This window comes from Fundulus heteroclitus, chromosome 5 (genome assembly GCF_011125445.2).
Source record: "Fundulus heteroclitus isolate FHET01 chromosome 5, MU-UCD_Fhet_4.1, whole genome shotgun sequence".
Classification (NCBI taxonomy): Eukaryota; Metazoa; Chordata; class Actinopteri; order Cyprinodontiformes; family Fundulidae; genus Fundulus; species Fundulus heteroclitus.
The window spans coordinates 19,112,627-19,132,377 of record NC_046365.1 but is presented as its reverse complement, the minus strand read 5'-3'; the positions used below and the strand labels follow the sequence as shown (position 1 = coordinate 19,132,377).

Genomic DNA, 19,751 nt, shown 5'->3' with positions numbered 1-19,751 from the left:
TTATATAAGGAACTTCATCCGCCGTATAAACTCATCAAAGTCTCTGTGCCGGTTGCAGTGACTTGCTTCGCCGAACCCCTGAATAAGGGAGCAGCAGAAAGGATTCATACTGTTGATCACTGGCGTCCCAAAGCCTCAGGGACTTTGTTTCTTACAGTGCCTATCATAAGATTTCACCCCACTGGATGTTTTGCTCTTTTACTGCTTTCATAAATCAATCATGGTCAATAAAACTAAGCTTTTTATGGAGCAAAATTGCAGTGTGCAGATGTACAAGACTGATTAAGACTTATCCACACCGACTCAGTTCTGTGATTGTAGCCAAACATGCATCTACTAAATACTGACATGAAGAGGGTGAATAGTTATGCAACCATAACATAATGATTCATTGACATTACTATTATTGTAGAAATCTAATTTCACTTTGACATTAAAGATTTTTTTTCCAAACATTTTTGTGTTTAAAAAAGCCACATTTTATTGACCATGATTGATTTATGGAAGCAATAAAAAGGCAAAACATCCAGTGGGGTGAAATCTTATGATAGGCACTGTAAGAAACAAAGTCCCTGAGGCTTTGGGACGCCAGTGATCAACAGTATGAGTCCTTTCTGCTGCTCCCTTATTCAGGGGTTAGCAATAAAAGGGTGGGATGAATGCTTATGATGGGGCAGAATTTCTGGACATGATTGTGCTCCTTTTTTTTTTTATCTCTTTTAGGCTACGTCATGTGTCAGACTATCTATTTAAGGGATTTCTTGATTCTTGTCATTAAACAGGGCTAATAAAATAAACTTCAGCTTCCCAGAAAATGTTGATTACAGTTGTTTCATGGGTCACTAATATTTCTTAGAAGGCGCCATGCTGGTTTGGTCACCTTGTTTCCTTATTTCGAACGTGCTTTTTTGTATTTTCTCAGGTTTTACTCATAAGGTATTCAAATGAGTTTTATCAAAAATATTTACGTGTGGCAATAAAAAAAAAGCAACAGCAGAAGAAGTCTGTGAGCGGCCAGTCACTTTTTTCATGACGCCGTACTTTTTTTTAGATGCGCTTGTTTTTAAATGCTAGAACTGTACCGAAGTGCTTGTTGCCACGTCACTGTCCAGCAGCCGAACTGAACAGATTTTTTTCAAAATGTGTTCTTCTATGTTTTGGTCCTAAACTCAGTCTTTCTGAATACAGTGGACCCGATGCATGCACGCAGCGTTCTTTGCTGCAGCCCTGGCCCAGGCGTTTTTGAGCCTAATTAGGTCGAGTTTCTTGTAGGTAACATTTAATGTGGCTGCGTATTGCTTCAAGAAATGCAATCAGCTTTTCACTGCCAAGACTTTTTCCACAGGGGTAATTCCTTGTGCTTCCGCTGCTGACAAAAATGCCCCAATAGCCATAATCAAGCTACCTTTATATGTTTCCATGTTGCACATTCATCAGCGAGTCCATTACATGTTCCACACTGCGCTGTCAACCAAGAGTGAAACTCTATTATATCACTCTGGAATAATGGGGAAAGCCATTTGAGCAATAGAAAGAGTCTCAGACAGAGTGAACCCGGCGTCACTCATTCAGCATCACATTACATCGCTGTGCATCGACTGGGAACATGAATCAACCTCTAACTCATGCTAACTGAGAGGAAAAAGCCCCAGCGAGGCTCGGAGTTCAATTTGCTGCAAGAAAAAGGGAGCTGAAAAAGTGGAGGCCAGAGGAGACGGGCAGAAAGGGAGAGGAGAGAAGCTGTGATAAGGTTTGATGTGGGTTGCATAACCCCATGAATTAAAAATGATGACCATGGGAGAAGGGCTGGTGTTTAGAGGGGGGGAGGGGGATGGGGGGGGATTAAAGAGTCCTCTCTGCCCTCTCCAGGACCCGTGGATGGGAATCTCAGGGGTTGGAGGCGCTCCGAGAACAATACAGGGGGGGAGGCGATCTGATCTGAGAGAAATGGATTTGAGCGCCGGGGTTAAAGTCGGCCACAGACCTGGTCTCGACCAGCACTGGTGTGCAAACAGAAAAAAAAAAAAAATAATCTGTTTAGCTGTGTTCTGTGATGAGACTCAGCCAAAGCAGATGAAATACAGTTTGGTTCTTACATGCATAAGTAGACCTGAGTGAAGGGTTGAACTTCCAACCGTTCCAGTGCGGTCAGAGCATAACAGAAGACGGACTAAAGAGTGGCCGAAATATCATTGCACCGGAGCAATAATATGACTTCTTAAACTTGACGAAATATTGTGTGGGATAGATTTAATTGTAGTGTTATTTTTTTTTTAAATACACCCCTGCTTTATGACTAAACATAAAAAAACTCCTATTTGCAGAAACACTGCATCATTATGACATCATTTTCAGTATTACTGATAATAAAATAACAAATCCCTGTTTATTAGAAACACCTTATCATAATTAACTTGTAATTATTTCCTATAGAGGTAAAAATGTGAGCTGTTGGCACGAATGCATACATCAATGAACACGTCTGTGTTTTCATAATTGCTGATATTAACATTGTTTTAATTATTGTCTATTGTTGTGTAAATGATTGCTGCAGACTTATTTTAATTCAGGAATGCACATTTTGCAGCACCATGACTCTTTTGCATGATTTGTGTTGGGTTTTGAGGATCAGGTGATGTAATTCTTATGTGGTTCGTGTCTCTGTGCTGCTTCCCTGCAGGCAAGCCTGGGACTTGGCCGTGGACATCTGCCTCTCTCAGCTGCCTACCATCATCGAGGAGGGCACCGCCTTCAGAGTGAGTGTGAGTGTATGTGTGTGCGTGTGTGTGTTGAGGGATAAACCAGCGCTCTGACGCTTTAAAAACGCGGACGGGTCTTTTTTTTTTTGCTGTGTTTTTATAAGTGACGGTGGGAACGTTGGAGACAACACGACGTCCATCTTTGATGGATGGCCGCTGTCCTCCGCTGATGTCCGTGAACGCCAAACGGTTCTCGTTTGCTCTGCAGCTTTTCCTCCATCAGCACCAGCACCATCTCTAATAATTACTCATGCTCACACAATTCCCGGGGGATAACGTTGTAAAATGTCAGGTCTTATAACTCAAGTGTGAGTGTCAAATAAAAAACGGTTTTCTGAAACCACTGGCCCTGCGCTTTCAGCCACCGGTGTGTTTATTGTTATATTTACTGACATGGCAGGGGACTCTGATGGAGATGCCGAGTTCAACAAAAAAAAAAAAAAAACAGGCTGCAAGAGGCTTATTGAGCTGATGATGAACTCATATATCTTGATCAACCCAGTTTTTTTTTTTATGTGTGAGCTGACTTGGTCATCTGATTTTTGGATGGATGCAAACTGTTAAGGAGACTTAAGCACTTTAATCTGGTCCTTTTCCCCAGCCCACCTCGCCCTCGGAGGTGGGCTTCTTCTGCATCGCTCCCCTGGGGGCAGTTTGCCTTGCACACTTTCCCTAGCACTCAGGTTGAAAACACTTACCAGCATCGTAATTGAGCCCCGGAGGAGCGTTAAAGAAGAGCTTCCCGCGCTGCGTTGGATCCAGGAGTCATTAATACTTCTCCGGTGTTCTTCAGTTATGCACAGTACTTTTTTGGGCTTTGGTAAAATTGGTGGGAAGGATATGCTTACAGTCCATTTTTAAAATGACAAAGTTTAGTGTGTACTCTGAAATCAACAAAGTCTACAGTGCCGTTTCAGAATGTCTTCTGGTCCAGGACTGATGTTTTTCTGATCATCAAATAAGCTTTAAAGCCATACTAAGTAATTTTTGAGTGGCGCTCCCCCTACAGGACTTTGTGAAAATATGTATTCTCTTCTTCGCTTCTCTTCCTTCCTTCCATGTTAGCAGGCTGCTGCTCTTTTGCCAAGATAAAATACCAAATGCCGCGCTCTATGTTGTGAACCCTGGGAAATATCATCAGGTTTGCTCAGGAACCAGCAAGTAAACACGGGCTACACTCTGAACCGAAGTCATTCCAGACCGTACCTCCAGGTTTGAAAGGAGAAAAATGTGACGTAAGACATTGTTGATGGAGAGGACCGATTGTTTATAGGGAATGTTACTTCCATCCCAGGGGACAAATGAGAGTGATTTAGGTTGATTTTACAGTAAACATCTTACTTATAGCGCCTTTAATATCAGATAAACTCAGTAAATACAAAAAGCCATTTCAGTCAAATTTCAGTGGTAGCCAACGGTGTTCGATAATAGCTTTGGTAAAGGTTTTGAAGCTATGTTTCGTTTTTTATTTTTATAGTGTTGGTGAAAGGATAAACACTGAAGAAGCCGCTAGACATCTGGAGCTTTTTTCACTATACAGCAACAACGTCTAAGTCATGCTGGTTAATAATAGTGTCTCCTATTAGTCTGACAAAACATGATAGCAGCGTTTAATGTAGGCTTGTGTTACTACAAGTTAACAAAAGCAGTTTAGCTCGGCTCATCACAGGAAAATGGCACAGGGTTACAGGTAAAAATGCAAGCAATGTTGTAACAAATATTCACTATAAAATGTGACATAAAAAAAAGTCAAGTTTTTACGTTATGTTGCTGGCTCATTTTGTAAATGGACAAAATTATCTGTTATCAGATTGCAGAGGTTCAGGATATCCAACCTGAAAACCGTGACAAGAGCAGAGACGAAGAAGAGGTAATTTGGAAATTGGTTACTGTAGCATCATTTATATTTAAAGTTTTAATTAGTAGACATCTTCATGCCATGTGCTTTTTAGCAGAGAGTAAAGAAGCAGGGACAGCTGCAGAATCATAGGTGAAACAGGTTGACTGAGATGTGCAAAATGCAAATAAAACCTCTCATAATATAATTTTACAGTAAGGTAGTATGTATGCTATATTTAAAACCCATCTTGTCTGCTATGTCCAATTCAGCAAGGCACAGGATTACTTATGTCAGCCAATTAAGGGACAGCTATGGAGTCACAATCACAGGTGAGACAGACGGGCAGAAAAATGTAAAATACATGAAACTAAAGCCAACCTCCAACCTGTATTTTGTTCTGGAACCAGTGGAAATTAAGCTTGTTTGTTCTGAAGGAAACCTGTTCATCTGTAGAGAGCATTGAGGAATCTAAGGATGAAGGCCAGGAGGAAGGCTGCAACATGAAGAGAAGGATAGAGCAGATTTTCTTTGGATGCATTCATCAAACCAAATCAATCAAATCCCGAAAACCTTCAAACAGAACTTTGCATTTTCAGGACAGGTTGTATAAGAAGCAGCCATGGCTTCACTGCAATGTTCAAGTGGAAGGCATGCTTCGCTTTTATTGAGTTAATGCATACACGTGTCAGAAAAGTACTCTGTCTAAAAAAAAGCAGAGCCAGCATTTTCACTGAAGGGGTTTACAAACTAGAAGAATGCTACCACAACATTTAAGCCCCATGAGCTCAGTCAAAGCCAACAACATGCAGTTTCTATTCATGCACAAAAAGGGAAACAGCAAGAGGCACGGTACTGCTTGCAAAATGTAGCGGGCTCAGTGATGTACTTAGCCAGGCAAGGACTAGCAATTAGAGGACATACTCTGAAAGATGGCAACTTGATTCACTTACTAAATTTTATATCTAAGGGTGACGCTCATCTCTCTCGATGGCGTTCACAGTATCAGGACTGCATTTCTCGAAAAAGGTGCAAAGTGAAATTTCACAAGTGTTGGTCATTACTATTGTCAGAGAAAGGCTAAATGAATCCGGTCTTTACCTGTTTTGCAGTTTGTTTTGTTTTCTAATCACTGATGGAATACAGGACATTTCAGGTACAGGAATCCATTTGCATTTGATTTGTAGACCATGACCTACTACCTGGGGAGGTTTTTGTCGGGTTGTATAAGGTTCCCGGAACCACAGGTGCAAAAACTGCAGAAGCAGCCCTTGATGTACTGCAACGACTCATTATACATGTATCATCATTACGTGGTCAGACCTGTGACGGTGCTGCAAACATTTCTGAAAAATATTCAGGAGGGCTACAGAAAATGCAACCATCAGGACAGCTTGTCATTATTTGCTGCGGCTGCATCAAGTGCAACAGGAACAAGTGTGTCTCCTAGACCGCTACGTCTGTGGTGAAGCTATTACTGCTGTTCTAAGTCAGTATGTGTCTGTCCTCTCAGGCTTGGAACAAGCAATCTTAAGGCAAATGGTCTTTTAGAGTAATTTCATTTGGTGCTGTTGGTAGTTGATGACATGGGATGTCTTAACGAGTCACTTCAAAAACGCACCAAGACTATTGGTGGAATGAAAGGAGCTATAGGGTGTTTGAGATCCAGCCTGGCTGAAAAGAGAAATGATGGGATGATTCAGGAGATTGTGGATGAAGCTACGCGATTGGCTGATGTTCTTGGCTTAGAAGAGATTGAGATGCCTTCCCACAGGAGTCCACCAAAGCATCACAGTTAGTGGTGCAAGCCAGCACTCTCCCAAGACCTCTGAGGAGGGCAGAGCTGATTTCTATAAAATGCTTGACACTGTTGATGTGCAGTTCAGGAGAGGTTCACTCAGACTGATTGGGACGTGTTGGATAAACTGGAGGCTATTTTACTCAATGGAGGTGTGGATGACACTGTGGACCAATATCTAGAGTTGAGAAGTCACAGTCTGTAGGTTCATTTAGTAATGTTTCATCCTAAGTAGACTTACAAGTCCAGTGATCAAGGGGTCACGTCACTCAGAGGTTTATATTGCTCTTGGTGAACGGCGTGTCTTCTGCTGGGCCAGAGAGGAGTTTTAGCGCTCTTAGGAGGCTAAAGACATGGCTCACAACAATAATGACTCAAGTAAGACTTAATGATGAAGCTGTGTGTCATGTCCACCAGACAAAACTGGACAATGTAGACATCGGTCAGCTATGTCAGTAGTTTGTGTCAATGAGTGACAGGAGAAGATAGGTGTTTGGCACCTTTTAAACGAGTGTGTTCGGCTGCTTTAGACTACTTTCCAAGTTAGATTTTCATTTATCAATTTCATGTCAAAATCTCAGATGGACTGCAGGGGTATGAAATCTGCCAAGTAATTATATTAAAGATATAGCAGAATTTATTTTGTCCATAAATGTAAGTAAGAAATCCCCATGCTTTAACAGCTTGATTGTTACTGGATCTAATGTTGATGTGTTTGAGCACTTTATAATATGAGGCAAACTATATTATTTTGATGATTCTTTGTAGAACTATTACTGCATTTTGTACTGTATGGTTTTGAACAGTAGGAAACCATTAATATATGGCATTCACATTTATCTTCTGGTCTTATTCTTAGCTAAGAAAAAAAAACTTCCCCTTTCTGTGTTGGTTCTGAAGAAGCAAAGGAGCCATATTAATAATCACACTGCCATCACCTGGTTTGTCTATATATTATTGTTTTTCTGAAAAGACTGCCTTAGTTCTGCAGGAGACCTTCTACCTGTGGACTCTTCTGTCCGCACACCGGCTATTTTTCTAAAGCCTCGGGCATAAGGATGGACCTTTTGTGTTGTTTTTTAAAATCAAAAGGGGCAGAGGAAGGCGGAATCTGGGCCGGATGAACCACACTAAAAACACCATGAAGCTTTAGACATTAAAATGAGGTGATCAAATACTTTTAAGCAGAGCAAGTAACAGAAAACAATATAAAAGACAGAGTTTCAGTTATGGTTAAAAAATAGAGAGAGGGAGAAAAAACAATTTAGACCACAAACCTACATATTAAATACATTAAAATTGTGAATATGATTTGAAGTTCCCATCACTTTTTAAACTTTACCACTTTGTTTTATATAATTTAAGACTAGAAATTGCCACAACAACACACCTACAGCCATGCCCAAAAGTATCAACACCCCTGGCAGATTTAGATTTTAGATATGTTTAATTTACATTTTATTTTAGAAAATGGCCACAGAGATCCACCTTTCTAAAAATAATTGCAGAAATCTTTATTGGCATTACAGCAATGTAAACCTCCTTTCATCTGCTGACCAGCAGTTTTCCTGTTTTATGCATTTTGATTATTTACCTTTGATGCTCTATGAGGTTGGAAGGCCTCTTTGCCAGTAATATTAGCTCCCTCCATGGACTCCAGGGGAATAAATCATGTTTGGCTTAACTGTATAACGCAACAAGTGGGAAATTGTTGTTCAGGGACATAAAGTATTCCTGCCAATGAGACTTTTCTTTTGCTTTGATATTTGGTCCATGAGGCAGACACCCTGTCTACATTTAAGGCTAATCTTAAAACTTTCCTTTTTGACAAATCTTATAGTTAGTGGCTCATGTTACCCTGAGCTACCTCTATAGTTATGCTGCTACTGGAAGACATCAGTGTTTATTTTTCGTACTCTGCTGAGTTCTCCTACTGTTCTCCAAATTGCATTGATTGTTGTTATTTAAACTTTTTGTTCTGTGACACCATCTGGGCACAGATCATCTGCTGTTACCATATAACATAGAAAGGATTCCTGGATCAATGTGTGCTTCTGTGCTTGTTGTGTGTCTGCTCTGTCTTCTCTAACCCCCAGTCAGTCGAAGTAGATGACCGTTCACAGTGAGCCCGGTTCTGCTGGAGGTTTTCCTCCCTGTTAAAGGGGATTTTTCCTCTCCACTGTCGCTTCATACATGCTCAGTAAGAGATTGCTGCAAAGCCATGGACAATGCAGACGACTCTCACTGTGGCTCTACGCTTGTCGGTACTTTGATGCAATCTGCTGGGTTTCCTTACATAGGAAACTTTTTGACCGACTATGATTTGATTGAATTTTACTTTGTAAAATGCCTTAGGATGACATGTAAATCGGCGCTTTATGAATAAAATAGAATTGAACTGGAAATTTAATTGAATATTATATTGAACAAATCAATATTTTTCCCTACAGGGAGTCAAATCTGTCAAAAGTACAGACAGATTACCATGAAGGGGGCATCTGCCCAGCATGCTCTGTGTTTCACAAACCAATGAAAATGTTCAGCGTTTAGTGTAGTATGTTCCTTCCCGGCGATGATTATCCATAAATTAATCCATCCATCCGGTTCAGCGCTGTTGCTTCCCTCCTCAACATCCATCAGTGTACCCAACGATGGCATAATTCTTGCTGTAATTTCACCTCACAGCATGATCAAATAACGCAGGGTGAGCAGCCAATCAGGCGTCCTGCCACGGCAGCAGAGAACGGCGAAGAGCAGAGCGACGGGACGCTGATCATGATCGATCGGGATTTATGTTGTTACTGCAGTGCGGTGTCACCTCTCAGCTCATTATGTCGGACCTGTTATGAAATGATGAGCTACTTGCTGCAGACTGGCTGTGTTGTTGGAGCCACTGATTGTGTGTGTGTGTGTGTGTGTGTTTGTGGGAGAGAGAGGGAGAGTCGGCGCTGTGAAAGCTCTAACATCTGTGTTACATCTGCTGCTTGTGTCTCCAGACCAGTCCATTCTTCGCAGAACAGCTCACAGCGTTTCAGGTGTGGTTGACCATGGGAGTGGAGAACAGAAACCCTCCTGAGCAGCTCCCTATAGTACTGCAGGTATACACACACACACAAATCATTATAATCACTGTCTTTTTTTTTGTATGCATTATGGCACTAGGTTAGCCTATAATTGATCTGCACACTGGTGATTGGAGACTATATTTAAACCATACCCCAGAAACATTAACACTGTCAGGTTTAAGCTAAATATTGGACATTAGGGCCTTTTTTGCTTTAATATGTCACATACACTATAAACCACAGGGGTTGAAACTGTTCAGTAAGTTTTTTTTTTATAATTTATGTGTCAGATTTGTTTAAAAGTATTTCTTATGACTTCTTCATTTTGAAATTGTTGATTAATATAACAGAAGGCCCGGTGGCACGGATGTACGGCAGCGTCGTTTCTGTCAGTCTGCTCCAGGGCAGCTGTAGCTACTAACACAGCTCACCACCGTCAGGGTGTGAATGACTGACTGTAGTGTAAAGCGCTGTGGGGTAGTCAGACTAGTTAAAGCGCAAACAAGTACAAACCATTTACCATTAATGACAGGGGGTCATTATGTCCTCTTCCTGATGTCCTAACACCACCTTCTTATATCCTCCCTCATCTCCTTCCATGTGTCCTTCCTTCTTCCTTGTATCCTCCCATCCTGCTTTCCGTCAATCCTTTCTTGAATCCTACCTTCTTCCCTACCCTGCGCTCTTCCGTCTTCTCTTTCTTTCCTTTGTCCTCCCTCCTGTTTGTTTTTAAAATGCCTCCTCTAGAGGAATGTGAACCATAAATGCCTTTTTTGAAAGATGAATGTAAAAGATGTGGGAGTCCAGAAAATGTTTTTACTGAAAATGTGTTTAAATAATCTACTCAAAGTCTGTTGCATGGAACTGTAGATATGTGACTCCAGGCATTCATGGACATATGCAACATTTGTGCATAGGCTAGAGTGAGAGCAGCTATAAAATAAGTTGTCAAAACTTTCCTAAAAGTTTGCCAAATGCTCCATTTCTCATAGAGACGACAAAAGTGACAAGAGGATCAGTCTGAGGAGGAAAAGACACTCAATGGCTAGATTTTACAGCTCTGCAGAGCAGCTTGCAGCATAATCTCAGTCTGGGATACATTGGATTTTTTTTCTTGAAAGTCAAAACGGTACTCTATGACATCTTCAAAGATATAGCATAATACTCTAACTTCTGCCTCTGTGGTACATTTCGGTTTTATCTAGGATACACTAACAATGGCTTAGTTCACAGTTCACTTAAAAAGTCTGCATGTCTTTCCTTTCATGGAACAATTTTTGCACCGCATCTGTTTATTTCTTGTTTGTTTAAAAAAAAAAAAAACTACTGTAGCATTTAAAGGTGAAGCAACAGGCACAGAATGAAAGAAAATAGAAAATCTGGCTCTTAAACCTGACTAATGAGTTTCTGGTGACTTGAAATGAAATAAAATACAGTAGATGGGAAGGATGTTTGCGGTGCTCGCAGAACCACATCTGTTGCATCTTTAAAGAGGAATGAGGTCCGATCTTCTCCTTAAACTGGCTCCAACTGCAAAAAGTGCTGCTGTCGATCCTCCCTGATATCTAAAACCATCGGTGTTGCAGGTTGTACAGAAAGGGCTTTATTTTCCATTATGAAGCAATAGCATCTTGATTAAACTCACAAATCATCTGCCAGGATTGTGCCGGCAGCCGGGAATATTACTGCTACAGGGACTACTTCTTATGCTGAGATCCCGGTCTTCTCCAAGGCTTAATTTATTATAATTTATTACACCAGACGTTCCTTTTCTCCACCTCTTTTACCTCAGAAGCATGAAAATCCTTCATGGAAGTTCAGCTCAGGACTTTCAGGCCAATTTCCTTTATTACAGCCCTACAGCTAAACCCATGTCTGTGTGCTGCTGTGCCTAGTAGAGCTGTTAAATTTGTTGGGGGGGTGGGGGGGCTGCAGTCTGATGCCGCGCTCTCGTCCTCCCACCTCCACCGCTATCTTCCCTGCAGGGTGGTACAGTGGCGGTGTTGCATTATATCACAGCGTAGTAGCAGCGTGAAGCTGTCCATGCTGAATGGTAATTTCCTGCTGAGTCAGCTCGCTGCGAGCAGCAGCACATCCATACAGTGGGACCCGTCGGGACCCGTTAAAAGCCAGGGAAAAAGGGGGAGTGATTGAAGAGTACGCGGAGGGTGTGTGTGTGTGTGTGTGTGTGTGTGTGTGTTTGTTGGGAAACAACAGGGAAGCAGCCGCAGTAGCCTTTCTGATTGTGCAACTTTAGGCAACAACAAAAAAAAAAGGGGGGGGGGGACTTCATGTGTGTGACGTTACGGGACGAGCCCGTGCGTTTACACACGCAGTTGCATGAGGATAAAGACTGGCGTTTCCTTAGAGTGTTTCTGATTTGATGTCAAAATATATCTGGGCTCCATTTGAAGGATGAAAGATTGACAAGAAACAGGCAAAGCGGAGTAATCCATCAATAATGCTCTTTAGTAAAATGAGCAAGCACACATCTGAGGATGCTGCGCCGCGTTGTCTTGACAACAGCCGTTTCATCTAAAAGGATTAGCAGATTGTGCAAAGGGATTACAGCATTTAAAAATCGCAGCGTTACGCTAACAGGAAGGCATTGACGCCTGTTTGTCGCTCTGCAGCCACTGTTGTTGTTAAACAACATATGCACCTCACGCAGAGCCTCGCAGAAGTGTTCACACCCCTTAAACCCTTTAACCTTTTTGTTACCTCACGACCACAGGCTTCAATATGTATTGTTAGGAAGTAATGTGAAAGACCAAGTGAAAGAAACAGCATACATGGTTTTCAACAGTACACTGCAAAAACGGATCTAAAAATTAGAAAAAAATTTCTTACAATGTTTGTCCTTGATTTGAGCAGGTAAATAAGATTATCTGCCAATGGAATGAGCATTTTGACCCATGAAACAAGATAATTAGACATCCCGCACTTGAAATAAGATGATGGAGATGAGTTGTTCCTGTTTTAAGTGGAAAAATCTTATTCTATTGGCAGATCATCGTATTTACCTGCTCAAATCAAGGACAGACGCACTCATTTTAAGAAAATATTACTTATTTTTAGTTCCGTTTTTGCTGTGTACTTATCTGAAGAGTGCAGTGTGCATTTATTTGTTTCCAGCCCTGCTGAATCAACACCTCGTTTAAACGATCTCTCATTGCAGTTACAGCTCCAAGCATTTTGGCAACGTGTCTACTAGCTTTATACGTCTAGATAATGACTTCAGCTTAAATGAGGGGCATCAGTGATGGTCAGTTATCAAGTCTTGACATTGATTCTGTGTTGGATTTAGGTCTGGACTTTAACTGGGCCGTTCTAACACCCGAATATGCTTTGAAAACAATACCATTTTTGCTTTAGGGTTGTTGTCCCCCCCCACTCAAGTCTCTTCCACACGTTTCTCCCAGCTGAGCTGTGGATCTCTTTAGCTCCTCCCTTTAGTTACCATTGATGACCTGACTGCTTCTCTGATTAATGCTCTCCTTCCCCATCCTGTCAGTTTTGGTGGGCGACCGTGTCTTGGTTTAAAGTGCGGCTAGACAAAATTGAACTCTGCAAACTATTAATAATACAAGACACAGAAGTCCTTCAAACCCACTTTTTCTTAAGTGTAAATTATTAAAATTTCATAATATAGTACAGTATAAACTTCTCCAGGTTTTGTATAAGGCCAGTAAGAAAATATTGCCAGTGAACATCCAAGAAAGGTTTGAAAAAAGAGAAAATCACTATAATCTGAAAGGAACCCTAAATCCCTAAAACCCTAAATCATGGAAAGGAACTAATTTGTGGAAGGGACTTCATGAAGACATTAAAGAGTCAAGAAAAACATGTAGAAACTATGACGTTGCATGAGAGTTAGAGTTCACAGAAATTATGAGAAAACATGTATGATGGTATTAGGTTTTGAATCTTTTTGAATACTGTAAAATGTAATCACAGCAAATGCTGATAACTAAGAAGAAATGGATGTAATAAATACTGTAAAAAAAAAAAAGATTAACAGAACTGATGTAGAGTTTTATTGTAAAATAAGTTAAGGGGCAGATATCACGAGCTTGCTCTTCTCTCTGCTCCTTTTCATTCAAGATGTATTGATTTGGGAGTGGGTGCATTGTTGTGTGTATGAATTTTAAAGTTATTTTTGAATGAAATAAATAACTAAACTATTATTGAGGGCGCATGGCAATACTTCATTTGTGAGAATGCTGTGGCGAGGATTTCGATTCAGAATAAATCACATTATCCTCTCTCTTCTTGTTTCCCACCGCTCTTCCTAAGCAGTAAACTTCTCCACAGCGTCATCTCTGACCCGTCTTCATGATGCTTTTTTGCTCACTAATGTTCTCTCACACACCTCTGAGGCCTTTACAGAACAGCTGGACTTATGCTGAGAGCAAATTACACACAGCTGGGCTGTATTTACTAATTTGTTGCTATCTGAAGGCAATTAGTATCACTGGATTTTAATTAGGAGAATCAGTAAATTCTACCCCTGATTTTTTTTTTTTTATTTAATAGAAATTGTTTAAAGGCGTTTATTGTTTTCCTCCCACTTCCTGAATGTGCACTACATTGTGTGGGCGTTTCACATAAAGACCCTAACAGGTTTGTGGTTGGAATTTGAGAAAACAGAAACAACAAGTTCAGGGGGTGTGAATACTTGTGCAAAGGCGCCGAAACACGCCGAGCATCGGTGCTCAGACACGCTTTATGATGGGATGGAGTGCTTACTCACTGCTGTGAATCAGAGTGAGGGGAAGATATCGGCGAGGTGAAAAAAAAAAAAAACCCTCACGCTCTCTGCCGCGGCGTTGAGCTGGGATTTTATTTCCATTCCTTCCAGGCCTCCTGCTTTATGAATAATGCACATCAAACGTAGCCGGTGATGATGAGAACCTGAGAAAGAAATGGATTCATTTGCGGCGCGGTGCGCTCCTTTCCAGGAGAGGTTCTGGTTCTGGTTGTTGCCCCTACGGTCACGTAAAAAACGCACGAGCGTCCACGTTCCCACGCTCCCCCTCAGAACAGGAGGCAGCCACGGTTCGGTCTTCCCCCAGCCTCCTCCTGTTTCAGCAGTCACGCTCGCAGGCCAACCCCCCCCCCCCCCCCCCCCTCCCCCCACCCCACCCGAAGGACTCCGCTCATGCATCGTGTGTAGGAGGAGACGCTTGTGTGAGTCTGCGGTCCTCCATATGCTCGTTCCCACGCACGCCGTGACAGTCACATGGAGATGGTCCGGCGTCCTGCCTTCACACCGGCTTTAATGCTGCGCTGCAAAATCTCTGCGTACACAAGCGTTTGCATATTTTTAGCACATGCCATATGCGTCCTATAAATAGTCCTTTTGTGGCTGCCGCAGCTCCATAAGTTCTTCAGTCGGTGTTTCGTTATATGAGCACAGGTAAGCTGAAGCGCCCGCTCGGATGATGTCACACACCAATACCTCTGTACTGTGTCCAAATAAGATGGCAGCCAAGAGGACACGCCCAGCTGCCCACGCGGGCATGCCTACACGCTCGGTGTTGGTTCTGGTTCTAGTGTTCTAGCAGCAGTAGTGGTGAGAGCGCCACCTGTTCCACCCCGCCTTCTCTGCCATTTTTCTCCATGTTCTTTCTCTCTTAGCATCAGACCTCCCTCCGGTTTTTCAGACAGACGGCGATCATCGTTGATTTTTTTTTTTTTTTTTTTTCTGGCTCTCTTTTAGGTCCTCCTGAGTCAAGTGCACCGGCTGAGGGCTCTGGACCTGCTCGGGCTGTTTCTGGATCTGGGACCCTGGGCCGTCAGCCTGGTTCGTTCGCCAGTTTTATGTCTGTTTTGAGAAAGTTGGGTGAATACTAAAGGCAGTCTATACAATCCGAGATTGCAATAATCTGTGCGTCACCCTGGAAATAACTCTTGATTTTTAAGGTTTAAAAGAATTTATAAAATGTGGACAACAGTACAATAAAAAAAAAAACACACTGGAATATTTGTACCTGAAGTATAACTACTGATTTCTGCTGGAAAGGAACAAGGCACACCACGTATTATGGGATATCACATCCCCATGTGGCCTGGCTCAACACACCTCTTATCCCAGATTTTGGCACACGGCATTTGATGACAGGTGGAAAGCCCCGCCTCCATTTACATACGCCTGGCATCACAGTCATGCCTCAGCTCGATGGCTGAGCCAGGCTGAACAGGGGGGCAGAAAAGGTGTTGTACCTCATTCCTCTCCTTCAGGGACCATTAGTTATATGCACAACACAGCGTTTCCGTTCAGTCGATCCACTCGGTGCAACACATAAAGTAGGAGACATGAGCGCACGCCACCCCGCAGAGCTGCCATCAGACCTGTGGCGAATGCAGAGCGTTAGTGGGACCCCTTGAATCCAGCAGGAAGAACAGTGAGCCACAGCCTGAGACATCACATTCGTACAGTGAAAACGAATGAAGGGTTGCAGTGCAGATATCACTCATAGGGGCCCGTCTGAAGAAAAGCCAGGATGCCGCCACTCATACTGTTTGTTAAAGGGAGAAGCCAGAGAGAGAGTCTCCAGACCACAATGACAGAACTCTGTCTGGACATAGCCTTGTCCCTATTAAGGTTGGAAAAACACTCAGACAGTTGATCACGCAGCCACACACCCGGAGTGTGGTCGATGGGAAATCGCAGAGCACCTGATGGCACAGAAAAGGCGGCCATCTTTGCTCTTTTGAAGCAAAAGGAGTGGGATGAAAACTAGAAAGCTCAATAGTCGTAGAGCTCTAGTCTGATCAGATCACTTTAGGGAGATATCCTGTTATTGGCCGAACAGTGGCCTTTAAACCACCAGTTGAAAACTGAACACAAGAGGGGAGCACAGAGAGCCAATGCAGGTCCATAGCCTGCTTTGGTCCCGGCGGATGGCGAGTTTTCAGGGTTCTGCCGCCAGCAAGCTGATTGTTTCTGCGCACCGTGACTTCGCTGCCCACCAGTTTCAGGGGCAGAGCCCTAAAATGTGTCCTCCTTCCAGGACCGGCAGAATCATTTCCCCTGGAGGAAATGCATACAGAAGCACGTTGGGTTAAAGAGGAGCCAGCACATCCACTCCCATTAGATTGTTCTGATCTGTTGTTGAAAAGAACAGGGCACCGTGGGTGTTGGACTTGGTGGCAAAAAGCTCCACTGAAGTTCTGCCGACTCAGTTGCCCAATCTGAGCAACTACTGACGGGTGCAGCCTCCAGTCCGTCCCTGCAGGACCCCCACGCGGATAATATCCACGTTTATACTGATCTCATTTGGGAGGGGATGTGTTTCTGACCTTTTGTCTGAACCAGTGTAAATATTTTCCATTTGACTTTTTTTTATAATAAATCCCACCATTACATTCATGAACATCAACCTTTTTTAAATTCCCACAAAAATGTAAAAAAAAGAAAAAAGAAGATCATTAGATAAAGAGATAAACAACATGTTTACACTAAACAAATCGGGCCCAGTGTGTCTTGGTGCAGCTTCGTTTTATCCTCACCTTTCATGTTTGCACGCTTACAGAAATGCCGCGTAACTCTGCCCCGTAAACACCAGTGCTGTTTGTCGTTGCGGATTTCCAGGCCCTGTCTGTGGGGATCTTCCCGTACGTGTTAAAGCTCCTCCAGAGTTCAGCCAGGGAGCTGCGGCCGCTGCTCGTGTTCATCTGGGCTAAAATCCTGGCTGTGGACAGTGTAAGTAATGTCAGACCTTCACACACACAGAGGAGTGCTTTTCCCCATTTAAAGCCTTACAGCAGGGACACTTCCATACTAATATAAACACTGTCATAATTTAAAAAAATGTAAAGTTAGGGTTGCGTTAAACATCTTGTTTAGTAAATGTTTGATCAGTATTTTGATTGTGGTATGATTTTCTCCCAGCTTGATTTTTTTATCTTTTGCACTGTGAGCATCCAGCAGAAGCGTTTCTGTGTTTCTTATCAGCAACGTTCTCACAGGCTCGCTCTGGCTGAGTGAAATATTAAAGCAACAGAGTGGAGCAGGAGTAAAGTCTTTATTTTTTTTTCTTCTGCTTATACCTAATGAACAGTGATTGCATACTGTGGGGGTAAAGTTTATTACCAGAACGATGTTCTGGTTGTGTCACCAACACTGCAGTAGTATTTTCCCTAACAAGCTACAGAAATCCCTCATAAGGTGGCAGGTCTCAGCGTGACCTGCCACCTTAGGTTAGTTTGTGGATATGCTGGGTTCTCTGCTTAAGCAACATTTCCAAAATCAGTATTTTTCACTGTAAGATGTTTTTTATTATTATATTTTTTAGGAATCGCTCTCCAAATAATGTATAAACTTCCGCGCGATCAATGTACATTTACATTTTAAACCCTATAAGCCGCTGTTCATGGTTATTCCTCCTCCTTGCTGGTAGCTAAATACCATACCAGGGCTTTTCTTGGTCAGCAGCACAAATACAGTTTGAATTCGAGCTAAAAGATTTATGATTTCCCTCATTCTCCTTTGCAATTATTCTCAATGACCTGGCAAAAGTATTCACCCCCCTTGGCTTTTTGCCTAATTTACAACCTCCCAACCTGTACCTTAAAGTTTTTTTTTTAATCTTACTTTATGCCTGTGCAATTTCTCAGTTATCCGCTTCATTGCAACAGCAAACAGGCTTAAATCGGAGGCAACCGGACGAAAAGCCTGTTTGCTGCAATCTTACTATATGTGATAGATCTGCTTTAACTAGTTAAGGTAGTGAAGTGAGTCAAACATGAATAAAAAAAGAATAAAGGAATGAATATTGGGATGTGCATACACCCCGTTTGCTATGTAGACTCTAAAAAGTTACTTTCAAAAGTCCCATAATTAGTGAAATGAAGTCCACCTGTGTGCTCTCTATGAGACGAGTGTCATAGAGCTCATAGAGACTGATCCAAAGTGACGTACAGCTGGAATAGCAATAAAAAGCAACTCTACAAAGTACTGACTTCATGAAGGGTGAACAGTTATGCATGTTTTTATTACGTATTTACTTTTTAGCTTCACAGCAAAAAAAAAAAAAAAAAAAAACATCTCAAAATTTGTAGGAAAGTTCTGTAAAGGAAATGGTGCAACTCTCTGAGAATAAATTTTAATTGCAGGTTGTATGGCAACTAGGGCTGGACGATATAGAATAAAAGCATATCGATAAAATAGAAATCATATTGATCGATATCAATAATTATCAAATAAATTCTAAATATACATTTTAAGTGCAGCCCTGGCCATTTGATGCTGAGCTTTCCTGGGTTTGTGATTGGTTGGGAGGATGCAATGACTGTAGTATTAACCTACATGGTAGGCTAAAATGCACTGTTCTTTTATTGAACTTTTTATTGACCCCTGTTTTTTATATTGAACCATACGTCTATCGATCGATATATATTGTTATTGAATTATCATCCAGCCCTAATGGCAACAAAAATTTTAAAAATGACTGAGGGAGTGAATACTTTTGCATGGCACTGTAGGGTTTAAAGTCCAGAAAGTGTAAGAACAAAAAGTTGTTTTTTTTGTTGTTGTTGTTTTTTACTCATCTTAAAGTAGCATCATGCAGAAACAGAGCCTTATTGTGATCTGGACATATTTGCTAACCTCACAGACCAGAGCATTTTATTTCGGGGGAGGGCGACTCAAACAAGTCTGCAAATTGCCAAATAGTGGTTCTGATCCTGATTTAATAACAGTATTCAGTAGGCGCTTAGTCACTGTGTTTGGAGTGTGTCCCCAGGGGGAAAAATAAGCAAAACAGTATAATAGAGCTCAATCTGAATGAAGAGTGAAGCCTCTCAACGGCTCTTCTCCATCTTTGCAGTCATGTCAGGCTGACCTGGTGAAAGACAACGGACACAAGTACTTCCTGTCCGTGCTAGCCGACAGTTACATGCCTGTAAGTATCGGCCGTGGGTGCTTCATGTGTTTTTTTTGGGTGCGAAGCTGTTTTAATTGTTAATTGCTTATCCTGTGAGTATTGAGGGACGCCTTCCTCTCTTTCAGGCTGAACACCGGACCATGGCCGTTTTCATCCTGGCCGTCATCGTCAACAACTACAACACGGGGCAGGTAGGAATCGCTTCGAATGCGTCTCCAAGCTGCCCGCCAGAGGCCCCGGGGAGGACATGACAAATTATTAATTTACTCAGGTGGCCAGAACGTGGGTTTTTTTTAAGGGCGCGCTGTCATCAGTCGCCTGCTGTATATTTCCAGCAGATATTGGTTATGCGACAGTTTTGTCAGCGGCGGTTGCTTCTGCAGCCTCCGTTTCTGCCCTGAC

The 19,751-nt window shown here is 42.2% G+C and overlaps 1 protein-coding gene across 1 annotated transcript in view; it reads left to right on the top strand.

The window, feature by feature from the left end:
• Positions 1-19,751, top strand: part of rptor (regulatory associated protein of MTOR, complex 1) — a gene marked incomplete in the record, with an annotated part of 186,644 nt that overhangs the window by 108,353 nt on the left and 58,540 nt on the right. The window contains 6 exon segments of the mRNA XM_036137100.1: positions 2,681-2,756; positions 9,391-9,492; positions 15,182-15,265; positions 17,057-17,167; positions 19,293-19,367; positions 19,475-19,540. Coding sequence (XP_035992993.1) covers positions 2,681-2,756; positions 9,391-9,492; positions 15,182-15,265; positions 17,057-17,167; positions 19,293-19,367; positions 19,475-19,540 — 514 coding nt within the window.